The sequence below is a fragment of the Adiantum capillus-veneris genome, chromosome 7 (assembly GCF_014529385.1).
Source record: "Adiantum capillus-veneris isolate H3 chromosome 7, ASM1452938v2, whole genome shotgun sequence".
NCBI lineage: Eukaryota > Viridiplantae > Streptophyta > Polypodiopsida > Polypodiales > Pteridaceae > Adiantum > Adiantum capillus-veneris.
Genome location: NC_140937.1, coordinates 70,565,330 through 70,591,715, shown reverse-complemented (window position 1 = coordinate 70,591,715; position 26,386 = coordinate 70,565,330). Strand labels below are relative to the sequence as shown.

The 26,386-nt window shown below is 48.1% G+C and overlaps 1 protein-coding gene across 3 annotated transcripts in view; it reads right to left on the bottom strand.

Annotated features, from left to right (window-relative positions):
* The window catches only part of LOC147454024 (11-beta-hydroxysteroid dehydrogenase-like), a 125,073-nt gene that overhangs the window by 23,605 nt on the left and 75,082 nt on the right, over positions 1-26,386 (bottom strand). Inside the window, exon 6 of one of the 3 annotated variants that reach the window (XM_086517248.1) lies at positions 24,597-25,029. The exons of the other annotated variants lie outside the window; for them this stretch is intronic. Coding sequence (XP_086373374.1) covers positions 24,826-25,029 — 204 coding nt within the window. The 3' untranslated portion in view covers positions 24,597-24,825. Of the gene's footprint in view, positions 1-24,596; positions 25,030-26,386 lie in introns of those variants that run through there. 3 annotated transcript variants of the gene reach the window in all.

Genomic DNA, 26,386 nt, shown 5'->3' with positions numbered 1-26,386 from the left:
CTAAATAGATAATTGAGTAGATTACTTAATGGAGAGAGACAGATTTATATACACCAAATTATAGAGTAGAGAGAGAGAGAGAGAGAGAGAGAGAGAGAGTACACACAATATACGTGGTTCACCCAATGTGGGCTACGTCCACGGGAAAGCAGCCACTCAATGGCTTTAGTACTTCAAAACAAGAAGTAGTTTACAAAGGGATTATACCCTTAATGGAGCTCCCGCCTTGCTTCACTCTCACCACCTCACACTCACCTTGTTGCATCAACTTCACACTATGAAATGTGTGTAGAAATGGCCTCCTTTTATAGGCCAAAAGGGCTGCCCTCTCTTATGAGAGACAGCCATGTGTAGCCGCCCTTGTGTGAATAAGTCCAAATCGGACCCTCCAATCCGCCCATGTGTGGCCGCCCTTGAGAAGACAAGTCCGCTTTTGAATTAGGCCACCGGCCATTGAATTCGGCCACCGGCCATTGAATTCGGCCACCGGCCATTGACTTCCGACCACCGGCCACCGGCCATTGACTACCGGACACTGGCCAACCGACCGGTTGTTTTCCGACCACTTTTCGGCCACCGTCCGGCCATAATATTCCGGCGAAAAAAAAAGTCTCGGGGACCTCCGTCCCCGAGGCCTTTAAAGTTGCCCCTGATTCTTGTCCGTGAAAATTTTGGTTTCCAGTGAGTGATTTTCCTTCACGCACGATGGCTTCTTCTCATAATGGGGGCCTTACAAATGTGTGCTTTTACCACAGAAAATTACAAGGGTAAATCAGGCTCCATACTTAACAATGTCTCTTCACGAGCATATGACCTTGGAGATCCAGTGCGATTGCTATCTTGGGACTACCATCGCCTCCAACGAAAACACTGTTTGTCCAAGAGCCGATGGACCATGCTGTGCTTGACTACTACCTTATGGAATGAACCTAACCCTAATTTTTGGTGCAGGTTTCAGGATGGAAAGTCAGTCAACTTTTCGAGCTCGACTGGTGTCAAGATTGCTTTTTAAGTTTGAAATGTGTTTGAGAACTTGTTTGGTGGTCCTGTTTGAAATTTGTTTGAAATGGATGGTATCTATTTTGAACCTGTTTTGGTGCCGATTTGAAATGTTTGACTCTAATTTTAATACTGGTTTCATTGATTGGTGATTTTACTCACGGGTGGAGAAGTGAGAAATACTGTTTTGGTATTTGTTTGAACCTCGGTACGACATTGGCCGATGCCTGGGGAGCGTTTCGTTGTATGTTTGAAAACCTCGGAATGACGAAGGCCGATGCCTAGGGAGCGTTCCGTTGTATGCTAGAAAACCTTCGAACGACGCAGGCCGATGCCTGGGGAGCGTTTGGTTGCATGCTTGAATCTCCAAGCGATGCAGACTGCCTGGGGAGCGTTTGGTTGTACAGTCCTCTGAGCTCGTGGTCCGGACCTTTTTAGGTTATTTGTGGGGGGAGTGACGAGGTAGTCGTTGAGTAGCTTCATACCGCAGACCGTTTGTCTCGTGGGAGTGCTTAGCGGTGCTGTTTGTTGTGTCTTGTAACATGCATATGTGAGCATTTGTGTTGCATCGTGATGTGTCAATTACTGAATATTCCTAATTAGATGAGATTGTCTGGGTATGTAATTTTAGTGCATCAAGACACCCGTGGAGGAACAGTACGGTCTAGGTGTGATGGCTAATTTTCCTACGCCAGAATATCAAGAGTTCCGATTTGGACGAAAGGAGAAGCTAACTCCTTGATCAAAAGGGCAGAAAGGAGAAGCTAACTCCTTAATAAAAAGAGCAAACTGATTGTCCCTCGGAATAACCCTCGGAAATTTTTCAGTTAACTTGAGTTGTTTTGCAGATATGCTGTAATCGCGGACGATTACTCTCTTTCAAGAAGGGGAGATGTAACAAACTGCTGACGTGTCAAAGCCTAAAGAATGGAACAAACTTACAGATGCCGGCCGAGGGGCCTAAACCCTAAGAAGAGCAAGTAACAGAAGAAGTCCTACCAACTTATGGGGACCCCGTCCAATGGGGCCCCAAGTGACATAAAGGACTAAAATAAAGCAAGACTCTCACACACACGCAAAAGACAAATTTCCGAAAATTGCGCTAGCATGATGGCATGGCAGGTTGTACGGATTTCCGCGTCTTGTGCTGGCTGCAGCTGTACGGATTTCCGTGATTTACGCTGGCAGCTTTTTGGCTTTGCTTTTGGACCAGATGCTTTTAAGTTTGAAGAATTTTTAGTGTAAATTGCTTTTTAGGCCAAGGATCTTTAAATATGAGGTTAAGGCTCATTCTCTGGCATGCTTCCTGGAGAAGGTGCAGAGTCTAAAGTACCGACTTGTACTGTGTTATGCAATATAAACAAATACTAAAAGGGGCGCCAAGGTTTGGGGCCAATACTCTCTTGGGTGGAACTCCGTGTCGCGTGTCGTCCCTCTCTTTCAGTTCAGTTGTTATTGAAGTGCTAAAAGTCGGGCAACGCGCGCGCGCTCGCTGTTGCTGTGCACCCACCCTCACTGCGCCATCGCCATCGCCACCCCCCGTGCTGCCCGCTGCCCTCAGCCCCCGCTCGCCTGCCCTCAGCCCCCGCTGCCCCCCCCTCGCGCTGCCCTGTCCCAGCCCGTCCGCCCGCCCTTAGCCCCTGCTGCCGCCGCATGCCCTCAGTCCCAGCTCTCTCGTCGCTTGCCCGCTTTACCCCCCCCCCAACTCGGCCTGTTCCCCCGTCAATTTGGGCCCTCCGCCTCGGTTACTCCCTGCAGATTCAGCACTTTCGGCATTTGTTTCAACTCCTTGGAGCAGTGTTGGCGCGCCCTTTTGCAGCACCCTCCCGTCGTCCTCTTCTTACGCCACAGCAGTAGACACAGATGGAGGCTCTAGCTTCGCCACAGAGGGACTCGCCAGAAGCCCCCTCGCCCGACCCCGCTGAGCCCACCATTCGACTTGCTCTCTCGCCTACAGAGCAAGCTACCTTGCGGCAAGTCTCGCTTGCCGCAAGGTAGAGCGATTGTAGGCAACCTCGGTCATCTGCAAGATTCTCGGCACCTGACCTAGCAGAGGAAAGCTGCGAGACCTTCTCCAGGCCCGCCTTCTCGCAGAGGTGGGGAAGATTTTGGATGTCCAGATTCTTGGACGGGGGTACTATCAGATCGAGTTTGAGTCCTCTGAGATGGCGTCCAAGGTCATAGCTATGAGTCCACTGGCCATCTGAGCCTCACGTGCCCACTTTCGACAGTGGCGACATGGTTTTGACCCAGCTTCGGATGTTCTAGTAGAGGAGGCAGACATGCCCATCTCAATCTGCTTTCCGGGTTTACGGAGAGAGTACCTACCACTTCTTTCCAGGACCGGTTTTGCCATTGGGACTGTTCTGGAGACACCTCGCACGGCAGCATTAGTAGCTGCCAAGGCGGCTGGCATTCCCTCAGTTCGAGTTTTGGTCAGAGATACCCACACTCCCGAAGGTTATCCTTTTACCTCGGGTGAGTGGGGGTTGGTTTCGACAGAGTGTGGAGTACTCGGGCCTCCCGAACCAGTGCTTCATTTGCCGACAGATGGGTCATCTAGCAAAGGCCTGTCCACAAGGGAGGCCGCGACCTGCACCACAGCCTCAGCCCCAGTCTACCAGGGCTGGCCCGCAGCCACAGCCAGCGGCACAGTGTACAGATGTAGAGCCACCCTCCGAGCCTGGGGCTCCAGCGGAGGAGGGGTGGCAGCAGGCCCGTGGCCGCCGACGCCAGGGGCCACAGCGTCAGCCTGGCACTCAGAGTGGCCCTCAGATGCCTACTCAGCAGCAGTGGGTTCCCACGGGGAACCGTTTTGGTCCTCTCGAGCAGCAGGAGATCCCTACGCCAACATCCACCTCCGCTTCTTCCTCGACAGCCGCTCCCCCCCAGAGTTCCCCCCCTTTGCCTCATCCTCCCCGCCTTCTGCTCTCGTCGCCTCTCCACCTCACCCCTCTACCTCTGTCGCTCCATCCCGCCCCTCGTCCCCTCCACTCCCCCCCCTCCTGCTCCAGTTCCTCAGTCGGCTCAGGAGACTGGTCCCTCTCCGGCGGCTAGGAGATCTCTTGGCAGCGCCTTTGCCACGAGTCGCCTAGCCCGAGAGGGTCAGCCCTTCTTGCGGCCCCCTCTGCAGATTCAGACATCCTCCCTTGCAGCCATCCCTCGTGGGCTGACGAGCATTGACATCAGACGCCGCTGGGACTTCTTCGACTACGGGTTCACTCGTTTTCTCGGCAATTCCGCAACAGACCATGAGGCAGCCTGGTTCAGGGTCCATGTTTTGTTCCTCGCCGCTAGGGGGACAGAGGCCCTGGACTCAGCAGTTGGTTTCTCCTTCCTCCTCTATGGTAGGGCCGATACAGAGTGGTCCCTTGACTCAGTGGTGGAATGGTTACATACACAGGTCTTAGAGTTCTCTCACCACATGGGAGAACTTGAAGTTACAGATATGCTGCAGACTTTGTGGCCATTGGCCAAGTTTGCGGTGACACCCCCAGACTCAGCAGGATGTAGGCACATTGTGGTGTACTTCTTTGCTGATACGCAGTGTTTGCCTTGCTATGTATACATTCATGAGGACTCCTGGACAGAGGAGGTTGCGTTACGTACGGCTCGCTCCGCTTGGGCTTGGGCTAGGCACTCACTGCAGTCATGCCTATCTAGAGGACGCTCGGATGCGGATTACTCCCCATCCAAGCCTGCCTCGAAGATAGCTCGTCTTGCTGCTGCAGCAGCATCTGTTCTCTCTCGCTCCCCATGAGGATCGTCTCATGGAACGTGCAGGGACTAGGTGGGCCCCAGTTTCAGCGACAGCGGGGCCGATTGCGTCAGGAGCTTCAGCGTTCCCTTGTGGGAGGAGAGATTGATCTCCTCATGCTTCAGGAGCACCATCTGTGTGAGAGCCGCATGCGGCGTTGTGGTCAGATTTTGCGTGGACGTTATGATACCTTTTGGTCAGCTGCTTTTGGACTTGGAGGCATCCAGGGAGGGATATGTATGACTATTGCGGACTCACTGCAGATAGCAGGCCATTGTGGGCAAAGGGATTATTGTGCCAGGCAGGGCTCAGTCGATTACTATGCAGGTTCAGGGTGGCCTTGTGGGCTTCCTGAACATCTATGCGCCCAATGTGGCAAGTGCTCGTGCAGAGTTTTGGTCACAGATTGTTGAGTCTTTGCCGCATGCCGATCATTGGTGTATAGGAGGGGACTTCAACATGTTAGAGGACCCTTCTGAGAGGATTGGTGGCAGCCATGCTACTGTGCATGGAGTCGAGTTGGCAACTTGGGAGAGGTTTTGTATGACTTTGAGGGTCTCGGATACATGGCAGCACTCTTGTTTTGTGAGGCCCCCAGACAGTCTTACCTTCTCTAGATCGGACCGCAGAGTGGGAGGAGTGAATCTATCGCGCATAGATCGCTTCTACACTAGTGACCTTCAGTGATATGGGGGGTTCCGTGGGCATCCTGGTAGGGACTTCCTTCTCGGACCATGCACTAGTGATCCTGACAGTGGCAGACAGGCAGAGGAGTGGGAGCACGATGCTCCGCATCCCAGAGAGGGTCTTGTTGGACTCGCACTTAGAGAGAGGGTAGAGGCTCTCTGGACAGAGGGCATGGACAGATAGGATTCACCAGCAGACAGAGTGGCGTCAGACCTAGCTCCGCTTAGCCACTTTTTTCTTCAGGAGTCTCTGGCTCGCCAGGCTGCACCGAGAGGCGGAGCAGCGTCTCAGACGGGGCTTCACTACAGAGGAAGCAGGAGCAGCATCCAGACAGTCCATGGTTGGAGGAGAAGTTATAGCAAGCTCGAGAGGAGCTTGCTAGCACAGAGGAGAGGCGTCATGAGTTTGCCTTCCACCGACAGGCATCTCAGTGGACTCGGGTGGGTGACAGAGTGACTTGGTGTTTTTTTTGAGACAGTGGGGCCTCGGCACTCGCATGCCAAGGTCAGTTAGTTGAGGAGGCCTGATGGGTCAGTTGCTTTGAGCCTGAGGATATGCGTGCAGTCGCTACTGACTTTTATCGTGAGTTACTGTCGGCTGAGCCTCAATCAGAGCGGCAGGATGCATGCAGGGAGCAGGTTTGGACACAGATGCCATGTCTTGTGACAGAGGAGATGTGCCAGAGGCTAGAGATGCCACTTCAGCTTGAGGAGCTGCACACATCTCTGAGGGCCCTCCCTCGTGGTAGCTGTCGAGGAGAGGATGGGTTGACTCCTAGCTTCTTCTTGGAGTAGTGGGACCTGCTTGGCCCAGATCTTTGTAGTGCTTTCAATACATTTTGCACACAGGAGTGATGCCTGACAGCATGAGTGAGGGCCTGATCTACCTCATTCCCAAGGAGGATGGCTCCTTGGATGAGATTCGACAGTGGCGTCCCATCACCATCCTCAACTCAGCCTACAAAATTCTTGCCAAGGCTCTGAGTTTGAAGATTCAGCCACTTTTAGAGAGCCTGATACATGGGACTCAGACAGGTTTTGTCAAGGAATGCAGTATCCTTGACAACATCGTTACTTTTTAGGAGGCTTCTGTCCTGGCACGGCTCCGTGGTGAGGACCTTGTGATTCTTCTTCTCGATTTTGAGAAGGCCTACGACCGAGTTGACTGGGACTTTCTAGAGGGCACTCTTCGCAGGATGGGCTTCTCAAATGCTTGGATCAGAGGGGTGTCAGCTTTGTACAGACAGGCTCACAGTCAGGTGCTTTTGGCAGGGGGGGGAGAGGTGAGCGCTTCATGCTCACATGCTCGGTCAGACAGGGCTGTCCTCTTGCCCCCTTTCTCTTTCTGTTCTATGCGGAGGTGATGAGCAGATTTTTGGTGTCACAGCCGGTTGGTCTTCGGGGCTTAGCACTCACTATTCGGGGAGAGGAGCTACTGGACGCTGAGTTTGCCGATGAATCAGCCTTGTACTTAGATGGCCAGGAGGCCAATCTTCACAGATGTGAGCAGGCTCTGGGGACCTTCTGTTGTGCATCAGGCACACTGATCAACTGGAGAAAGACAGTGGCTTTCTCGGTTGGTAGTGCTCCTATGCCAGATTGGAGGCCAGGAGAGGGTTTCAGGAGAGGGTTTCAGGTGGATTCCCCCAGGGACTGCAATTCGATACTTGGGTTGTCAGGTTGGTTTGGACTCGTCTCCCGAGTAGCAGATTGCTCCTCTTCTCACATGTCTGTCGCTGGCTGGTAGAGTAGTAGTTGCCAACCAGGTGCTGTTTGTTGGCGACTATGTGGTACGTCACTCCCTGCTGGATCTTCTCGAGTTTCTTGTATCAGCCAGGTAGGGAGGCTGATCAGGAACTTCCTTTGGTCAGGAAGTGACACAAAGATGGCCCGAGCCAAGGTGGCGTGGTCGGTCATCACGTTTCCTTGTTCTTAGGGAGGGCTTGGGATCATTGATCCAGCACACCACAGCAGAGTCCTTCTAGGGAAGTTCATGGTCAGAGGACTTCTTCCAGGTGAGGAGCCCTGGAAGGATTTCTTGTTGCAGAGGCTTCGTGCCAGGGTGCCTCAGTCAGGAGGCCCTTGGCAACCTTCGGCCAGATGGATCTTTACAGAGATGCGCCGAGTTGGTTTGAGCAAGAGACAGGAGGACCGCTTCGCTGTGAGTTTGCTTCGTTCTTGGGAGCTCTTACGGCGTGGCCTGGAGCAGCGACAGCCGATGTGCATGGAGGAGCGCCTACGGCAGCCCCTCGTCTGGAACCCCATGGTTAGCACTCAGAGAGGCCACTTGGTTGGTAGACGACCGCATGTTTCTTGGGGTCCCATGGCAGCAGGTCCAGCGCGCTCTAGGTGACTGGCTAGAGTTCACAGGTTTGTCAGAGGAGGTACAGGATTACCAGCTGCAAGGCATGAGAGGGGTGCAAAGCATGTGTAAGGACATCTCAGAGTCAGTTCCAGCTGAGTGGCTCACGCCTCTCGAGCCAGTATCACCCTGGTGGATGGGATCCTTCACACGACTGGAGGTTCTCATTTCAGTCATGGCTTGCTCAGAGACAATCCCAACCCTGTTCTTCGAGCTTCAGGGTGGGGGAGGATTACAGCGAGTTGCAGTAGAGGCCCCGCAGGTAGCAGAGTGTTGTTTTCAGAGGATCCGAGTTGTGGGCATCTGTGGGAGGACTTGCATCATAGACCCTGACCCAGCAGCTCTTGAGACTGGAGGCTATGGGCTTGGGAGTGCTGTCCACTGGCACGAGTATAGTGGGATCCTGGTGAGTGGCTATGGAGGGACCCCTTCTCTTCTGTAGACCACCCAGGAGTCCCCTTCTTTCAGTACACTGTTCGGCTTGGATGTCATATACTTGCAGCACAGAGAGAGGCCCGCCCCGCTGCAGCAAGTCATTGGCAGGAGGAAGGTCTCACAGTCGAGTTCTTGGCAGCCTTTTGGCAGAGGCTGTAGGACTCCGGACAGCCAAGGCGCGTCACTTTATTCTAGTGGCTGGTTGCACATAGAGCTACAGCAGTAGGGAGCTGGCTTGTGCATAGTGGTCTTTCGGCCGCATGTGCAGCCTGTGACTAGTTGGTGGAGAGTCAGGGTCATTGTCTTTGGGACTTTCCCTCGGCCCAGCAGGTGTGGCTACGAGTTCTTCGGCTGATGCCTACTCTCTCCACGACTAGACAATACACTTGGGGGCCAGCGGCTTGGTCCACTCTCACGGGCCCGGCACTTCAGTTTGAGCTATCCTCCACCAGCAGGATGATAGTGATACAGGGGGGGCGTCCTACACTCCAGCTTGCGACAGAGCTTACTCCACCGGAGTGGTGCAGTGAGAGAGAGGAGTGTTGGGAGCTCATCAGTGACCTGACATTGTGGTTCATCTGGCGGGCCCGCTGTTTCTGCATTTTTGAGACCCGCTCTGTGCCGCCAGCAGAGACTGTTTGTGACTTTTGGCTAGAGCTGATCCATACTCTCAGAGGAGAGCTTGAGGGACTTTAGGGCAGCTCCGACCGCATGCGGGAGCGCCGCGAGGCTTTTCTTCGACTCTGGCGCCTTGGGCCTTTCTATACCATTGTCCAGGGTGTGCTCAGATGGCACTACCGACCACCTGTGTGGCTTTTCCCTCTCCTCCCATCCCCTGATTTAGCCTCATTGTACATATGTTGTTCTTTCATTGGGAGAGTCTCCCCATCATGTTTGTTGTAGCCCTCTCTTGCAGAGGTGGTTGTAGCTCTACGGGCAGCTTTCATTAACTAATAGAAGGATCTTTTTCTCGGACAAAAAAAAGTGCTAAAAGTCTATTCAGTCTGTTCTTTTCTATTGGCACGTGGTGCCCGTCTTGTGACAAGGGTCACTTACACCGAGTTTTAGTAGAGGCCCCACAGGTGGCAGAGTGCTGTTTTTAGAGGATCCGAGGTGTGGACATCTATGGAGGACTTGTGTCATAGATCCTGACCCTGCAGCTCTTGAGAATGGACACTGGAGGTTGTGGGCTTGGGAGTGCTACCCATTGGCACGAGTTCAGTGGGATCCTGGAGAGTGGTTTTGGAGAGACCCTTTCTCCTCAGTCGACCATCCAATTGTCCCCTTCAGTACACTGTTCGACTGGGACGTCACATACTGGCAGCACGGAGAGAGGATCGTCATGTTGCAGCACCTCATTGGCAGGAGTAGGGTCTCACAGCTGAGTTCTTCTCAGCTTTTTGGGAAAGGTTGTGGGACTCCAGACAGCCGCGGTGAGTCACTTTGTTCCAGTGGCTGGTTGCACATCGAGCTACAGCAACGAACTGGCTAGTGCATAGTGGTCTCTCGGCAGCATGCACAGCTTCTAACCATCTTGTGGAGAGTCAGCGCCACTGTCTTTGAGACTGTCCTTTGGCACAACAGGTTTCGCTTCGTGTCCTTCGACTGCTCCCAGCTCTTTCCACGGCACGGCAATACACTTGGGGGGCAGCTGCTTGGTCCACTCTCACGGGCCCGGCACTTCAGTTTGAGCTATCCTCTACCAGCACGATGATACCGACACTCTGGTTCATCTGGCAGGCCCACTGCTTCCGCATCTTTGAGGCTTGCCCTGTACCACCAGCAGAGATTGTTCGAGATCTTTGGCTAGATCTGATCCACACTCTCAGAGGACAGTTCGAGAGACTGCAGTATAGCTCCGACCGCATACAGGAGCGTAGAGAGGCTTTCCTTTGACTCTGGTGCCTTGGGCCTTTCTTCATCATGGTCCAGGGTGTGCAGAGATGGCACTACTGCCCACCTTTGTGTATTTTCCCTCCTCCCATCTCTTGATTTAGCCCCATTGTACATATGTTCTTTTTCATTGGGAGAGTCTCCCCCTTATGTTTGTTGTAGCCCTCTCTAGCAGAGGTGGTTGTAGCCCCATGGGCAGTTTCAGTAACTAATATAAGGATCTTTTTCTTGGAAAAAAAAAACCGACAACTAAGGTTAGCAGTTTCCACGTCCTTGTAACAGATGCTCAAGAGAATTTGGATTGGTTTTCTGATCTCCTTGATGATGCCCACAAGTGGCATAATAGTCGTGTGGGCAAGGAGAGGAATTCATGCTCTACAGCACGACAAATATCAAGGTTGCAAGAAGCGGTTGAAGGTATTTCAAAGGAGTATGAAGATGAGTTTGATGATTATCTTAGCAAATGATGATTCTCAATGGTGTTTTCACAACCTGTTGATGTTCCCAACCCAAAACACCTCAAGTTGTCAGTTTTCAGTTGCTAATATCTTTTCGGGCAATTGCGGTTTCAAAAACCTGGAATTTCAATGCTTGAATCTGATTTTTCAACACTTGAATGTTTCAAACCTAATTTTGATGTTCCTGAATATGGGATCAAAGTTCCAAATACACAAATTATTGAAGAGAAGAAGTTGGTTCAAGAAGGAGATATTCTTCAAAGCAAGAGAAATGGAGGAAGTAGGAAGCCCAGAGTACCTCATGAGCCAAAGGAGCCAAGAGGACTGCTAGCTATCCCCAAATATCCCCAAACCTCACATTAAAGACACTCTTATCTCTTTGCAGGAAGAGAAGGCAGTTGCACCAAAAGAAGAATTGGTGAGAACTTTTTACCACCGGGCTGTGAAGTGTTAACCTGAAGTGTTGGTGAGATTTTTAGTAAGGATATACTTTAATTCCCGTTATCAGGTGATATGCAGGTTTTAGGCCCTTGGATGTTGAAAACTACTTGTATCGTCATGGGAAGAGACAAACTTTGGAAATCTAGTGTATGGGGCTGGCAAGGGAATGAAGTTCTAGGGCGTTCTTAATGTATTCTTGCCATTCAATCAGGAAGTTCCTTGAATTAGGCCTGAAACGTTTCTTGTGCTTGTAACTCAATAACGGAATGAATAATGGAATCATTACGTGTATTTCTCTATGTATCTTCTTCTTCTTCATCAGTTGTGTGTGTGTACACATGTTGAGGGTGAGCCCCAACAACTCTCCTAAATTTGTCAGTCTCAATCTCTAGCTGATGTGATGATGTGTCCATCTGACCAATAGCACATCGTATCCCACAAGAAAAATGAGTGTCCATACAGGCCGGCCTCATCACATATTCATATTTTGTTAGTTGAAGAAGATGCTCTCTATAGAAAGCCATCTTCGTACACAAATCCTGTCTCGACTGTATCCACATGCTCCTATTATCTAGCTGAATCAAACCTTGACGTATGAGTCTAGTGACCTTTGTCTGTGTGAGAATTAGGGAGGGTGCATCCAAGGAGTATTGGAACGGAGACATTCTATCCATGCTAAAGCCATGTGACTGAAACCATGAAGTCATCTGCCAGTACCAGCATTTTGTGTCCTTCTGTAGCGCTAGCTATCAAGATGACTCAAGGGCTAGCCGAGCATATCTATCTCTGGGGAAGTCCCATTAAATAATGAAGGATACTGACCTAGTAAGGGCCTCGACCACTAGAGGGGGGGTAGCTAGCTCGGCTCAAATAATCTCATGTGGCACTGAGGCCTTAGCCCGGAGAGAGAAATGAAATGTTATATTAACGTCTTCAAAAGGCCAGAGTGACCTATGAGACCAAACTGATACAAAAGTGGTGAATCTGTTACAATGTTTGGGTACCTTAGTACTAAAGTACTAAGTGTGAAAAGTGTGAAAATAAATGCGAAAAACTAAATACAAAGTATTAGATAAACTTCTTAGGAGCATTCTGGGTGTCTGGCTAGAATGCTTCTAATCCTTTGTTGTAGTCTCCTCCGGTGAAGTGTGCTTCTGCATCTCGGTCGTGGTCGTCTCGATTTCCTAAGCTCAATCGCCTCAATGAGGGTGCCTTTGGTATGAATGTGGGTATTCCTTTGTCCTCTTGCTTCTCCTTCCATTCCTGCTTCTCTCGATCCGAAGAAATCTGTGATCTGCCTCTGAGGCTGTAGTGATCTTTGTCTTCTCATTAGATTATCCCTGTGCCGATGTAGTTCCAGTATGTACATGCCTAAGCATCTTTGATCCTGGTATTGCATGACTCTATCTAGAGGTCCAAAGCCTTCTTTAAATAGGCAATGGAAACGCCCACGTATCTCATAGTATATGGTGCAATGGCATATGTAGTGTAGTTCTGTCTCCGGCTCCATTCCGCATAACTTGCAAATTCTGCTCTCAGGTGGGATTCCCCTAAATCTGCCAAATTCAATTTCCAGCTGGTGTGAGGATGTACAAATCTAACCAATAGCACATCTCAAACATTGAGACAGGTGGGTATCCATGTAGCTCGGGCGAATCACAAAACCATCTTTAGACAGCTGTAGGAAGTTTTCTTTGTAGTCGGCCATCTTCGTGCCCAATTCTTGTGTAGGGTCTACCCATGTCCTCTTAGTGTCCAACTGTATAAGATCCCGGCGGATGATTTTATTAATCTCCGTTCGTGTGATTGCCAGTGATGGAGCCTCAAGAGAGTATTGGAAGGGGGGTAATCTTTCCATACTGAACCCGTGTCCTCTGAAACCACGAGGACAGTTGCACATACCAGCATGATGTATCTCCTTTCATTGCTAACTGTCGAGAGGATTCGAGGGCCAATCTAGTATATCGGCAATTATTTGTATCCCACAAACCATGTATAAAGGACACTGATCTGGTAAGAGCTTCAATTTCTATCGGAGGGGCAACTAGTTCCGCTCGGGTAATCGCGTGTGGTACGGAGGCCTTGGCTCTAATCATTCGGGAAATCATAGATACCAAAGGTCTCTCCATTGACTTCCAATTATCCTGATCCACAGATGGTCCCCAAATCTGGTCCCCATAAAGCATAGCCGAAGCCACCACAGTATCAAAGAGCCTAAGTTTTGTACGTGGTTATTGAAAGTGCACTTGTGAACACATCCTCTCCAACCCTCCCAAGGCCGCAGAGGCTCCGGACAATCTAGCATCCGCTGCTTTCTTAAGAGTAAACTTCGGTCTTGCAAATACCACCCCAAGGTATGTGTATGCATCTGTGTACTCTACTGTATCCTGGCCATATGCAAATGTAGGTGCCGATCTCCTAACCCACTGTGGTGTGGTGTTAAACACCATAACTTTGGTTTTATCCAAGTTTACCGACAGTCCACTGTCTTCCGCGAATTTATGTAATGCATCTAACTGCCTCTGCATTCCATTTGGTGATTCTGCTATCAATACAATATCATCTGCATACAACAACAAAGGGATCCATGACCCTGCAAGTTGAGCACCTCTGTCCCCCTCTCTATCAATGTAATTTGATACGTCATCTATATACATACCAAATAAAGTAGGGGACAGTGGGCATCCCTGCTTTACTCCAACAGTGGAATGAACAATGTCGGAATCCCCTTCTGGAGTACGTACATAACCAGTTACTGACCCATATAAGGCCATGATCCCCTAGATAATCTCTTTGGGGACCCCTAACTCTTGCATTTTGCGCATCAATCTGGCCCTTGGTACTGTATCAGAAGCTTTCCGAAAATCCACAAAGCAACAATACATCCTTCTCCTGCTTGCTCTTCCTTCCTTAATAATGGCTCTGAGCGTAAGAATATGATCTAAAGTGGAATAACCCCTCCTGAATCCAGCTTGTCTTGTTGTCCTTATGCCCTCATTCTCTGCCCATCTACTCAATTTTTGTTCCAGAATGGATGCGTACAATCGGCTCAATGTGTGACCCACCATAATGGTACGGTAGTTCCCGAGTATCATAAGATCCCCCGACTTGAAAATAGGTACGATAGTAGATAATTTCCAAGATTCAGGTAATCCTTCACACATGACCCGATTAAACAGACGAGCAAGGACTTTTGAAAGTAGATCCCTTGCATGGATCAAATGTTCTGCTACTAAACCCTCATGATCATATGCTCTTCTTGTCTTCATCTTATCAATGGATTTTTCCACCATTTCCGTAGTAAAGAAAGTACTAGTAGCAGGGCATGGCTCTAGTGGATCTGGTAATGGAGGCTGTCCAGATACCATATATAATGATGTTCCATATTGACCCCAAATCTCAGGAGAAGTAATTGTTGGAGGCGATGAGTGCTCTTGAAATAAACGCCAGGCCTCATGTGAGCTGATATAAATCCTTCTCCAGTTTGGCTAAAAATGAACTTCTCTTGCGACGTACTATACGCCGAAGAGCAATCCGAGACTGCTTATATGTGATGATCCCAAGTGTAAGCTCTTTCTGGACCTGGGTTCTCGTTTCTCTGCATTCCTCGTCGTACCAACTTTTTTGAGGCATGTTCCCAGATCCTCTCTTCTGATCAGGCTGAGTATGTGGGTATGCCTCTTGTGCTGCTCCATGTAGTATCTCTGTTAGCTGAGAAGTAATCTCCTCTACAATATATACTGGCTCAGCTGCCCACATCCTATTGTAGATCTTTTCTACATAGACTGAGTCAGTCTCTGGCGTGAAAGTATATCTTGTGTGTGTCTTCTTCCTTTGTACTTGAGAGGCGTTGTATTGGAAGGAGATTGATAAGGTCAAGAGAGCATGATCCATTGCAATCCCAACCGGTCCGGGTCCCACCTTAAAATCCTCGATACTAGAAATAAAGCTTGGTGAAGTCATTGCATAATCCACTGTACTGGCCCCATGCCTGTGCGGGAAGCATGTGAATCCCCCAGATAAAGGGATATTCTCTAAACCATTAAGTATGGCCAAACCATGTGTAGTTGCCATCTCCATGAGATGTCTCCCATATTCAGTGTGTTCTTTATCCTGTGAGTTTCTAGTAAGCCCCTCCTGTGATAAATCCACTTCTCTGAGCATTTCCTCGGAAGTATCATAGAATACTGCTTGAGAGTTGGCCATTCTGGCATTAAAGTTTCCTAAGAGAACTATGTCTCCATCTCTAGAGAACTCCCATATGTCATTATTCAATATGGAGAAAGGGGACAATCCTTTAGGTGAGGAGTAGACTGATGTGCTTGGAGGGAAGTAGCATATAGCGATATATAGAAATCTACCTGTCTCGGCTCTCATTCTCACCCACATATACCTTGCTTGTTCATCTGTCCTGATAATCTGTAGTAGTGGTTTCAGCTCCTCTTTAAATAAGACTGCTACTCCTCCTGAACCCCGGCTACCTCGTAGAGATCTCTTGTATGTATCTGTCCCTAAAGCTTTCTTCAAAGGCACCTACATCTAGCCTATATGATCCATTACAATTCCACGCTGCTATCCGGAGCGTCGCCCCATAGGTCTCGCACCGTCATGATGAGCACTTTTCCAGAACCACTACTTTCCCTCCTCTAGAAAAGGCGATTTTCCCCTTTTCTCTTGCTGCCCTGATCTCTGGCATCAACTCTTGCATGTGTGCCACTTGTGCCAGTGTAAGGTCATCTCCTAGGAAAATACCGGTTTTCTTAAGAGTTGGCCTCTTCTTTAGAAATTCTTTCCTTATTTCTATATTCGGGAAGCGGAGAATAAGTGCCCTATCCTTTACGTTTCCCTTCTCATCGATTCCTTTCTTGCCCACTCTCAGGCTCTGTGATTCCCATGCGTTGTAGCAGTTCCCTCACTTCTTCATCTACATTCTCTTTGTCTTTGACCCCTGTGACCCGCACATGCAGAGCCCGATTCTTCCTTTTCTGCTCTTCCTCAATGGTCATATTAATAATGGTGGAGGTAGGTGTGGTCTCAGGCATCTGGGCCTTCCCTTTCTTCGCATCCTCAATCCATTTCTCTGCTTCATCAATCTTTTCTTGTGTCTTAACAAGACATTCCGCCCATGAAGATGCCGTTTTCGATTTCTGTTCATCTCCTTCCCGTAGAGTTTTCATCTGATCCTTCATGTCCTCGAGCTCCTTCAACACCAAAGGTTGATCGTCTCCCTTCTCCTTAGTTGCAGATTTGCAAGCCGCAAGTTCTCCTTTTAGCTCCTCGATTATTGCATCTTTTTCTCCCATGTGCTTTTCCATATTTGTTCTCCATGCCTCAAAACTTGCTACTGCCTCATCGAGTTTCTTTTGCATAACGCATTCTGTTACATTTACTTCGGCCTTGATTAGGTTTCGTAATTCCGTTTTCACGATCTGAATTTCCTCATTCTGTATCCCCCGGATCTCTCTCCTTAGTTCTCTCATCATGTCTCCATACATGGAGTTCCTGTAGCTCTCAGCGTTCGCGTGCATTTCCTTCCTGATGTCATCCCTCATATAGTTTAGCTTTGATTTGAGCATCACCTGGACCTTCTCCATCAGTAGCTCATCATGTATCCTGGAGGTTTTCCCAACTCGCAATGATCCTGGTGATAGTACAGTATCTCTGTTTCTCCGTTTGAAAGTAGCCGTTGTTTTTTTTGGGGTGGTGTAGCTATCTACACCCGGCCCTTCCCCTTCGGTAGGCGGATCCATCGAACCCGGGCCACAAATGTGGGGAAGGGTACTAGGGTACTAGGGTGAGGGACTGAGGATATGACAAACTTAACCAGTTTACCTTAAGGCTTAAAATCTCTTTAAACTTGAACGTAAAGAGAATGGTCTTAAGGTTTAAAATCTCTTTTACCTTAAATTTTACCTGAGAGAGAGAGAGAGAGAGAGAGAGAGAGAGAGAGAGAGAGAGAGAGAGAGAGAGAGAGAGAGAGAGAGAGATGATGATGATGTATTTACGTCCTCGGGGGGCCAAAATGACCCATGGGACCCAAAATCTCATATATGAGACTCCCCCCTTCCCATGTGAAGGAGGGGACGTGTCATGATTCTGTGGTGATTTTGTTTGTGACTGTGGTGTGATGTTCTAGCACTTTGGCAAGATAGATGCCTAGTGCTACTGGAGAGGGATGTGTTCTTGAGAGAAGCTCCTCAAATGTAGTACATCCTTGAATAAGTTGGGGAAAGTCGACCCGAATGTGTGCATATCCTAATGCATATGCTGGACATTCAAGGGTTACATGTGCCTCATTTTCCAAAGAGTTCAAGTTGCATTGAGTGCATCTCCTCATGTTTGCATCAATATTCAGCCATCCTCCCGTTTCACTTTTGAGCATGTGTGATCTTGTCCGCATCAAGGTGATGGCCCGTCTCGCACGGTAAGACATGGGTGTCTTGATATGTATTTGGGTTTCCCCGGTCTTGTACTCTTCCCAGTATCTCGTGTTTATGTGCTTGCAATAGTATTCAAACGTGGACCTGTGCATTGCATTCTTCCATTTGCTGTGGAGCGCCTCAAGTAATTGTAGTTTAAAATTCAGCTCGTGCTCATGCTCGGTACCTGCCTCTACATGCATGTCCACATGTGCTCCCACGTTCCATTTAGAGAACCATTTCCTGATGTCCTCAACAAGGCTAGAGGTGAGAAACTTGCTTTTGTGGTTCTTTTGCGGCTTACATTCTACCTCCCATGCTATGTGAGGCAAACGGTTATGAGGCATTAGCTTCACCTTCAAGAGATATCTATGCATTCTTTGCAAGGCAAGCATTTCCAATGGTCTTTGTCTAGTCTCCAATAGCATCACTGAGTATGGGGTTGTGGTTTTTATCCCCATATGTCTACATAAGAACTTTTTCTGAATTTTCTCAATGTCATTCCATGTGCTAGCCGGAATACTTGGTCCCCATACCTCTACCCCATACAATAGCGTTTGGACCACACACGCATTGAAAGCCATGGACTTTATTTCCCACCTTCTAGTGACGCTTTGTTTGCACATGTTTTCAAACTCGTAATACCTTGCTTGTCCTGCTTCAATTCTTGTTTTTGCACATTGGCCCCATCTATGATTCGAGGGTATAATGATGCCCAAGTATTTAAAGCTATCCACTGCTTGAATCTCTTGCCCATCATACATAAGGGCGGGCTGATCCTTTGATTTGTGTGTACAAATCGCCATACATTTTGTTTTCATGACATTCACTGAAAGTCCTGTGGCTTCGCAGAAAGTATGTACCGCATCCAAAAGTTTTTGCAAGAGAGACATGCTATGCGCTAAAAGAACCACATCATCAGCATAAATGAGGAGTAGCAAAGTAATGAGACCTATGTTTGGTGCATCTCCATTATCTTGCATCGTTTGGCAAATAAAGTCCTCAAGCTCATCTATGCATAGCCCAAATAATGTTGAGGATAGAGGGCATCCTTGTTTGACCCCTATTGTGCTAAAGAACTCTTTGGAGAAGCCTGTTTGCATTTTCAATTTACATTGAACCGCATAGTATAGGCGTGCCACCGCAACCCTCAAGTGTATGGGAACCCCAATGGTCTCCATGTGGGACCATAACCCATGGTGAGGTACCGTATCAAACGCTTTCTTAAAGTCCACAAAACAACAGTGCATAGTTTCCCCTTTGAGTCGCGCCTCTTCCATCATAATTCGGATTGTAATCAAGTGATCTATGGTACTATGTTTTGCTCTAAAACCTGCTTGACCGAGAGCCCTCTTTCCACTATTTTCAGCCCATGTGCTAATATCCTTTTCTATCAGGCTCCCAAAAAGTTTTGCCATGCATGAGCCCACCATGATGGTGCGGTAAATCGTGAGTAGGTTACGGTCTCCGCCTTTAAACAAAGCTTTGACCCAATTCTCTTGCCAATCTTCAGGCATGCCTTGGTGGATAGCTTGATTCATCATGCAGTGTATCCATTTCTTGGCTTCATTGCCCGACTGTCACCAGCGTGTGACTACTATCTATCCTTTTTGTTGATTTCTTTCTTATTATCTATTTACTTTCACTTTTTGGAAACACCCCTCGGGAAATGTAACTGCCCTGCATTGCATAGCTAGTGTGGAACTGTCCAAAGGGAGTCCATGCCATGCTTGAGGGCAAGAGAGCACTAAGGTTGGACAAGGACTATGGTTAGCCAAAGTGGAGTCATTGACTAGCCAAAGCGAATCCTTTGCTACAGAGGCTACATTTCAGTTCTGGATGTGGCCACAGTGTACAAAGAGGGTCGGATGACCTAGAAAGATACAATGGCAGCATCTCCTAAAATTTAGGGAACTGCTATTTTGGGACCTGAAAATGTGTTTGCGTCATTACCTCCGGAATGACGAGGGGAACATTTTCTTACTCTCCCGTGAAGTCAACTGGGCAGCCGGTTGGGAGATTTTTAGGCGGCAACCCCGAAATGGGAAAATGCTTGTAAATGTGCCAAGTGGCACCTTTTGGTGCACTTTCCTCGTGCAAGAGAAGGGGGCGCTGATTTTTAAGCTGGGCGAGGCTCATTTTCAGCTTCTGTCACAGGTTAAGAGCTATGGAGTGCTTGCTTTCCCTCTTATGCACAGTGCGGTGCCAGGAGTGATGCCCTGCACGCTACGCACTACCCTCTCTCCCCCCTATGGCAGTATGTTATGCCCCACTAGTGGGCTTTTCATTTCACCAATGTACAGTTGTGTGGGTTCATGCGTGATTGCCGAGGCAAGAGCCTCTTGCACAGGTACTGGGTTAGCTAGCGGCTAATCCCCCGCAAGTACAGGTGAATTTGGAGAGGTTTCACGCCAGAAATCTCGTCCGATTCAAAGGGCAAGTAGCCCTACAGGTGCGGGAGCTCGAGGACTTGCTACCGATGCGACTGGCACGCGAAACGGAGCCCGAAACAGTAAATTACAGCCTGCTGTGTATTTTTGCAGGTTTAGGGTTTTGGCCCTAAACGGTCCCTAATACCCCAGGAGGTTCGGGGACGCGAGGGGACCGCTGTACAGGTGATCTGGCGCATTTTCGGGGCTGAAAACAGAGAATTCAGTGTGCTGCAGATTCTTGCCGGGTTTTGCAAAGTGCCCGTATGCATCGGGAAAGTCAGTCAATGCGTGGGAATACTGACTGTGAAGGGTTCTAGTACAGTTATGCTGCCGAAATCGGGCTGGAACAGTTGAAATTCAGCCGAGCTTGTGCGGGGCAGCTTGTAGGGATCCACAACGTTTATTCCCTCTGTTGAACAATAAAGAAATACCGAAAGGGGCGCCTAAGTTAGGGGCCAATCTGGTGTCGGTCTACTCATACAGGTGCAATCTAGCAGCCTGTATCCCTCTCCCCTTTGTTGTGTCTTGAAAGTACAGGTAGAATAGACGACTAATAATGGGTGAAAGCTAAATCAAGGTTTGAAGTAAAGTCTACCGCCCTTTTTGGATTGAACAGGCCGGTTTCACCGACCATTTCAGCATTTCGGAGTTGAAGTGCAAAATGTCAGAGGCTTTCCCAATGGCTAGTTTTTTCAAACCTCTAAAAGCCACTGCAAAAGTTATAGGTTCCTTAGTGTCAACCCGAATTTCAGCATTCATCATTATTTGAGCATCGGTGGGAGCATAGAGTGTTTGTGCATATACATACATTTCGTCCATGCTGAAATTTCCCATTATATCCTCCTTTTTTCCTTTCAGGTTGCGCCATGCTTTCTTGGGCTCTTTCTTAAATCTAATCACCTCTTGCTCCTCCTTCAAAAGTTCATGCATCCTTCTCTTTTTCCTTTTCAGCATCGTGTATTCCTTGGCTGCACTTTCCCATTCCTTCGTGGACTTATTGAATCACTTTAACTTGCGTTTGACTGCTTTACATTCTGCATCAAACCATGGGTTATGAGGGAGACCTTTCACTTGTTGGTGATTTCTTTTAGATCGCCCCATAGTGACCTCTGCAGCCTCTTCTATTGCTTGACGAAAGGTAGCCCAATTTTCTGAAATGTTTTGGGGCATGCATTGACTACTCAATAGGCTGTCGAGAAAAGTGGCATAATCGAATTTCTTTGTGGCTTGCATTCGATATGCCCAACTTGTCGCCTTTTGGATGCGTTGTGTAGGCATGTGTGGGAGGTCTAGACATACATGAATTGGAGTATGATTTGAGTTCGGTGACCGAGCCCCAATTTTAAAGTGTCCAATTAAATCGAGAGAGAGAGAGAGAGAGAGAGAGAGAGAGAGAGAGAGAGAGAGAGAGAGAGAGAGAGATGAAATGAAATGTTATATTAAATGTCTTCAAAAGTCCAAAATGACCAATGAGACCAAACTGATACAATCCTTGTGGATCCAATGTCTGGGTACAAAAATAAAATGAAGTATATCGAGCATTGTCCAAGAAAGTATTGCATCGGTCGGTGAAGAGATTCGTCAATGTCCACCTTTGTGAATAGTCGTACAGGGCGTCTCCCATATCGTGCTAGAATAGTCCAAAAATTAGGGACTATTGTACAAAGACCAATGTGTCCAATTTTACATAGTTGAGAGAGAATGCTACAATGGCAAATGCATTCTTGATGGGTGCAAACAACTGGATTAAAGGTAGCAACGCAGAGTCATAGAGTAGGCAATTTACAGGTAGCTTGTAAGAAGAAATTTAGAAGAAAGCCTTCATAGGAAAAGATTTTATAGGCAATGCTTGTATTCGAACGGAAGGCGATAAAAGCAAAGAAATGCTTTTATCTTAAAAAAAGAGTACTGTGCGTCCACTTGTGCTCGAGGCCAATGGCATAGAGGATAAGCTAGAGGGGGATGTGCCACCATGTTGTGTAGCTTGATTTCTATTTCTTTTATATTATTCTTTCCCCAAAGCTCTTGATCTAGGCAAGTAGAAAAAGCCTAGAGGTCCCAGGACAATCCATGGCGAATGTAAAATGGGCCACGCCAATTTGCCAAGGACATGGTTAGTGTTTGAGCTACTCGGCACTAAAATCTAAGATGTGCGTGGTGCCACTTTATGGGCTTAACGACCTTAAAAGAAGATAGAACATTTGTTGATGTGTGCAATGAATGCAAGATAGGCAGTGAACTTGACTTGATAGATTCATAAAGAGATTGGTAGAATCTCTTAAAAAGTTGCAATGTTGCAAGAAATTTTTGAAAAGATTCATAGAGGGATCTTTGTCACAAGTGTGATGATGAGACATAGGCCTAGGACACTCAAGGGCCACGTAAAGTGACGAGACATTCACAAAAGCACCGTGGACCAAAAAATTCTGCAAAGGTTGCTAACGTGGCATTCCGAATTTCGCGTAACAAAACACAAAAATCCATACAGGTGTCCATATGGCCAGCTGCATCTTTTAACATAGGAGCTTTTGGGGTCTTAGCTTTTGGATATGCTAAAAGCCAACTAGGCCTCCCTTGTACCTTTAAATATGAGCCTAGAATCTCTCTCTAGTAGATGAGCTTGGGAGCACTCTAGAGACGAGAACAGAAAGAAATACCGAAAGGAACACCCATCTTTGGGTCCAGTGCTTCTGGAAGCGGAAACCAGCTGCTTACTGTTGATGCTCCTCTACTTTCAAGTTCAGTTGTAGTTGTTTCATCTTGTAGTTGTTTTAGCTGTTTCTGTTCGTGTGTTGCTACTGATTTCTCGCTTGGGTATCCAAGCCCGTTGCAACGGTATCAGAGATCAGCGGATTCTTCTCCAACAAAGGATTTGACACTTTGTGGAGCGTGCATGGGTTCTAGCAGTGAATCCGTCAGAGAGGAAAACATCCCACCAACCACATGTGTGCAAAAGGATAAAGAACACTTCACCCCCAGTGGAGATACGAAAAGAACCAATGGAGATTCAAACAAAAGCAAACCTCCTTCTGAGGAATTGGAGAGGACAACTACAAGTTTCTCGTGGGGAATCTATAATGGGAGGGCACCACGTGTCAACTAGAAAGAACATACTTTTAGCAATTCAAAACAATTGAACTGAGAGAGAGAGAGAGAGAGAGAGAGAGAGAGAGAGAGAGAGAGAGAGAGAGAGAGAGGTTTCACTCCCAGATGGCATTGGCCCCAAAGTGCCAACTAGAAAGAACAGACTAGAAAAGACTTTTAGCAATTCAGTTGTGGTGGAGTTCCACTCCCAGATGGCATTGGCCCCAAAGTGCCAACTAGAAAGAACAAACTAGAATAGACATTTAGACAGCTGAACTATGAGAGAGAGAGAGAGAGAGAGAGAGAGATTCCACGCGAGAGACATAAAGAGGTGGAGTTCCAATTCCAGATGGCATTGGCCCTAACCCCTGGCGCTCTTTTTGATATTTCTTTATATTGCTTCAACAAGATTACAAGATTCGGGCCTTTGCTCTGCTCCTTTGCATAGGAGGATGCAAGAGAGAGCCCCTTGCACATATTTTAAGGCCCTTGGCCCCAAAAGCATCTGCTATGGAAAGCAATTGCATCCAAAAGCAACAAGCCAAAGTCCCAACGCCCTGTGAGCTGTCGGTACAACACTACCTTTTCATCATTGATTTCCGTGAATTGTGGGTGCCTGCCACGTCATCATCCTCTACGTAATTTTTGAGGTTCTATTCTTGTCTCTCTTTTTAGGGTTTAGGCCCCTTAGCCAGATTCTTTATGTTGGGCAGGATTAGAATTTTGAAGTCCTAACCCCCTTTAGTCTTTAGGCCTATCAGCCATGTTCAGTAAGTCCGTTAGAGTTAGGATTCTAGAGTCCTAACACCCTTGATCCTTAGCCGGTGCCACTTTACCAACTTGTGACATAACCCCCTCTCAAAAGAAGTGTAATCGTCTGTGATTAGACTTGCAAAAGTCAATCTAATTAGTTCCAAAACCCGTGTCATTCCAAAGGGCCAATAGAGAATCAGTCAATGATCTCATTCCGTATCGGAGCGCTTGATATTCGGACGTAGCAAGGTTAATTATCACACCCACGAAACCTCACCCAATTTCAACACATATGGTTGACACATCACGATGTAACACAAATGATTACAGATGCAATCACAATACATAAAGAAAAACTCCCCAATGAGTACTCCCCCTCATAACTTAGGTCCCAAGCCATGAAAAATTCAAACGCCACACTTTCTTATGAGTTCTATCCTAAAATCCCAAGTCCAGGCCCTGAGGTTAAAATTTCAAAGGTCATTTACAACCAAATGCCCCCAGACCGTAGCCTACATCGTTCGGATGCTCCATGTATACCTACATGCTCTCTAGACCAGAGCGTGCGTCGTTAGACACATGAATACTCCTGCACGGATGAAGACCTGAGCAATGAGTTATTCAGATCAGACCAATGTCCGAGCCATATGTTATTCAAGGGAATTTCCAAACATGGTTGAAACCAACATCAAAACCAGAATCAAGCAATCGCAATCAGCATGAAGACAAGTCCAAAACAGATAAATTCTATTTTAAACTAAAGACAAACAATTTTCTTGAACAAAGTTCAAAAAGTATCTAAACACAAAGCAAACTTAATATAACTTTGGGTTTCTCTTGGTCAATCGAGCTCAAAGTACGATTGGTTTGTCATTCTGCACCAAAGTGATGGTACAGTTCCGGATTTGTATGGTAGCATTGTGCTTGTCGTGTCAAGGCATTCCCAAAAGAGCGTCGCAATGCCCTAACTTCATGATGTGAAAGTTTGGCTTGCCATGGTACCATTGGATGTTGACCAAAGAGCACCAATGAGTGGTAGAAATTTCTGAGTTTTCCTTGTGGCTAGCTCGGTCTCGGTCTCAAGTTCTTTAGCAAACTGATCATATTCAAAGTCCACCTGCTTGAAGAATTGGATGGACGGGATCCTTTGTGGCTTTTGGATCGAAGAAGATAGGTGGCTTTCCCTCAATCGGAGAAGAAGATGGTTGAAACCATTGATTTTCCATATGCTTTGCACGAGTCTTACAAAACGGCGAGCGAGTTTTTCCGAGCAATGAAAGATATGAGCGAGTTCTGCTACATATGATCAGCTGCATATGAGATCGTGAGAGATGAGAATCCTGATCTTAGGCGATTCTATGATTCAATCTACACTTAGATGTAGCAAGTATGTGCTACCCACTTTTCTCTCTCGCTCTCTCCCTCTCTCTCTCTCTCTCTCTCTCTCTCTCTCTGGGCATTGCTTCGCCCTTCTTGAAATCTCTTTTGTTTCTCTATGTATAAGACCTATCCCCCCCATCCCTCCCCCCCCCCTCTCTCTCTCAGAGAGCTTATGCAACTATGGTGCTCAGAGAGCTTATGAAGATACCATCTTCGGTTCTCTCTCTCTCTCTCTCTCTCTCTCTCTCTCTCTCTCTCTCTCTCTCTCTCTCTCTCTCTCTCTCTCTCTCTCAGGCCTGAGGGCGAGGGCGAGGGCGAGGGCGAGGGCGAGCAGCTGGACGAGTTGCATCTGCTGGACACGGGCGAGCAGCCTGGGGCGAGCAACCTGAGGAGGGCGAGCATTGTGTGGCAAGCAGGCTGACGAGGACGAGCCGGCGTGAGGGGAGGAGACTGAGGCGAAGGACCCTCTCGCGCTGCCAACTTGCTGGACAAAGGACGAGCACGTCGCGCTGCCAACTTGCTGGACGAAGGACGAGGGACAAGCTCTCTCTCTCTTGGACAAGGAACGAGGGCGAGCTACTGGACCTGGTCGAGGGCGAGACTGGTCCTGTGTCAAGAGAGCGAGCAGCTTTCCAAGGGCGAGGACGAGGGCCCTAACCTCTGAAGGACGAGGGCGAGCTGTGCCAAGGGCAAGAGCTAGCTGCCTACCAAGGGAAAGGTCTAGAAGAGCCAAGGACGACCAGACGAGACCAGTGCGAGGGCGAGGAGGAGAGCAGTCAAGTCAGCCAGGACGAGGGCGAGGACTTGGTGACGAGGGAAGGCCAACCAGGGCAGAGGCCAGACCTCAGCTGGTGAGGGCCTTGACTCAGTGCTCGCTTTGTTCTTCTCTCTCGAATGGACCAACCAGTTGAGGATGGTGATGCAAGTGGCTTCACCACGCCACAGAAAATGAAAGCGACTTTCAAGCGGAGGAACAGAGATAGCATACTCTCGCCAAGCTCATTGCGGGCGGGGAAAACCGTCAGAATCCAAGATGATTTAATGATGGAGAGGGTTCAAGTGATGATTAAATCTGAGCTCAGCTTTATGAGAGATGACATCAGGAAAGAGATGTACGCAAACGCAGAGAGTTATAAGAATTCTATGTATGCAGATATGAGGAAAGAATTTGATAAAGCGATGCTTGGTAAGCATGATGAGATGTATCTATCTGTGAAAGGGGAGATGCAGGCTCTAATGCGGGCAGAAGTGAATGTAATGGAATGTATTATGCAGAAAAAGTTGGAT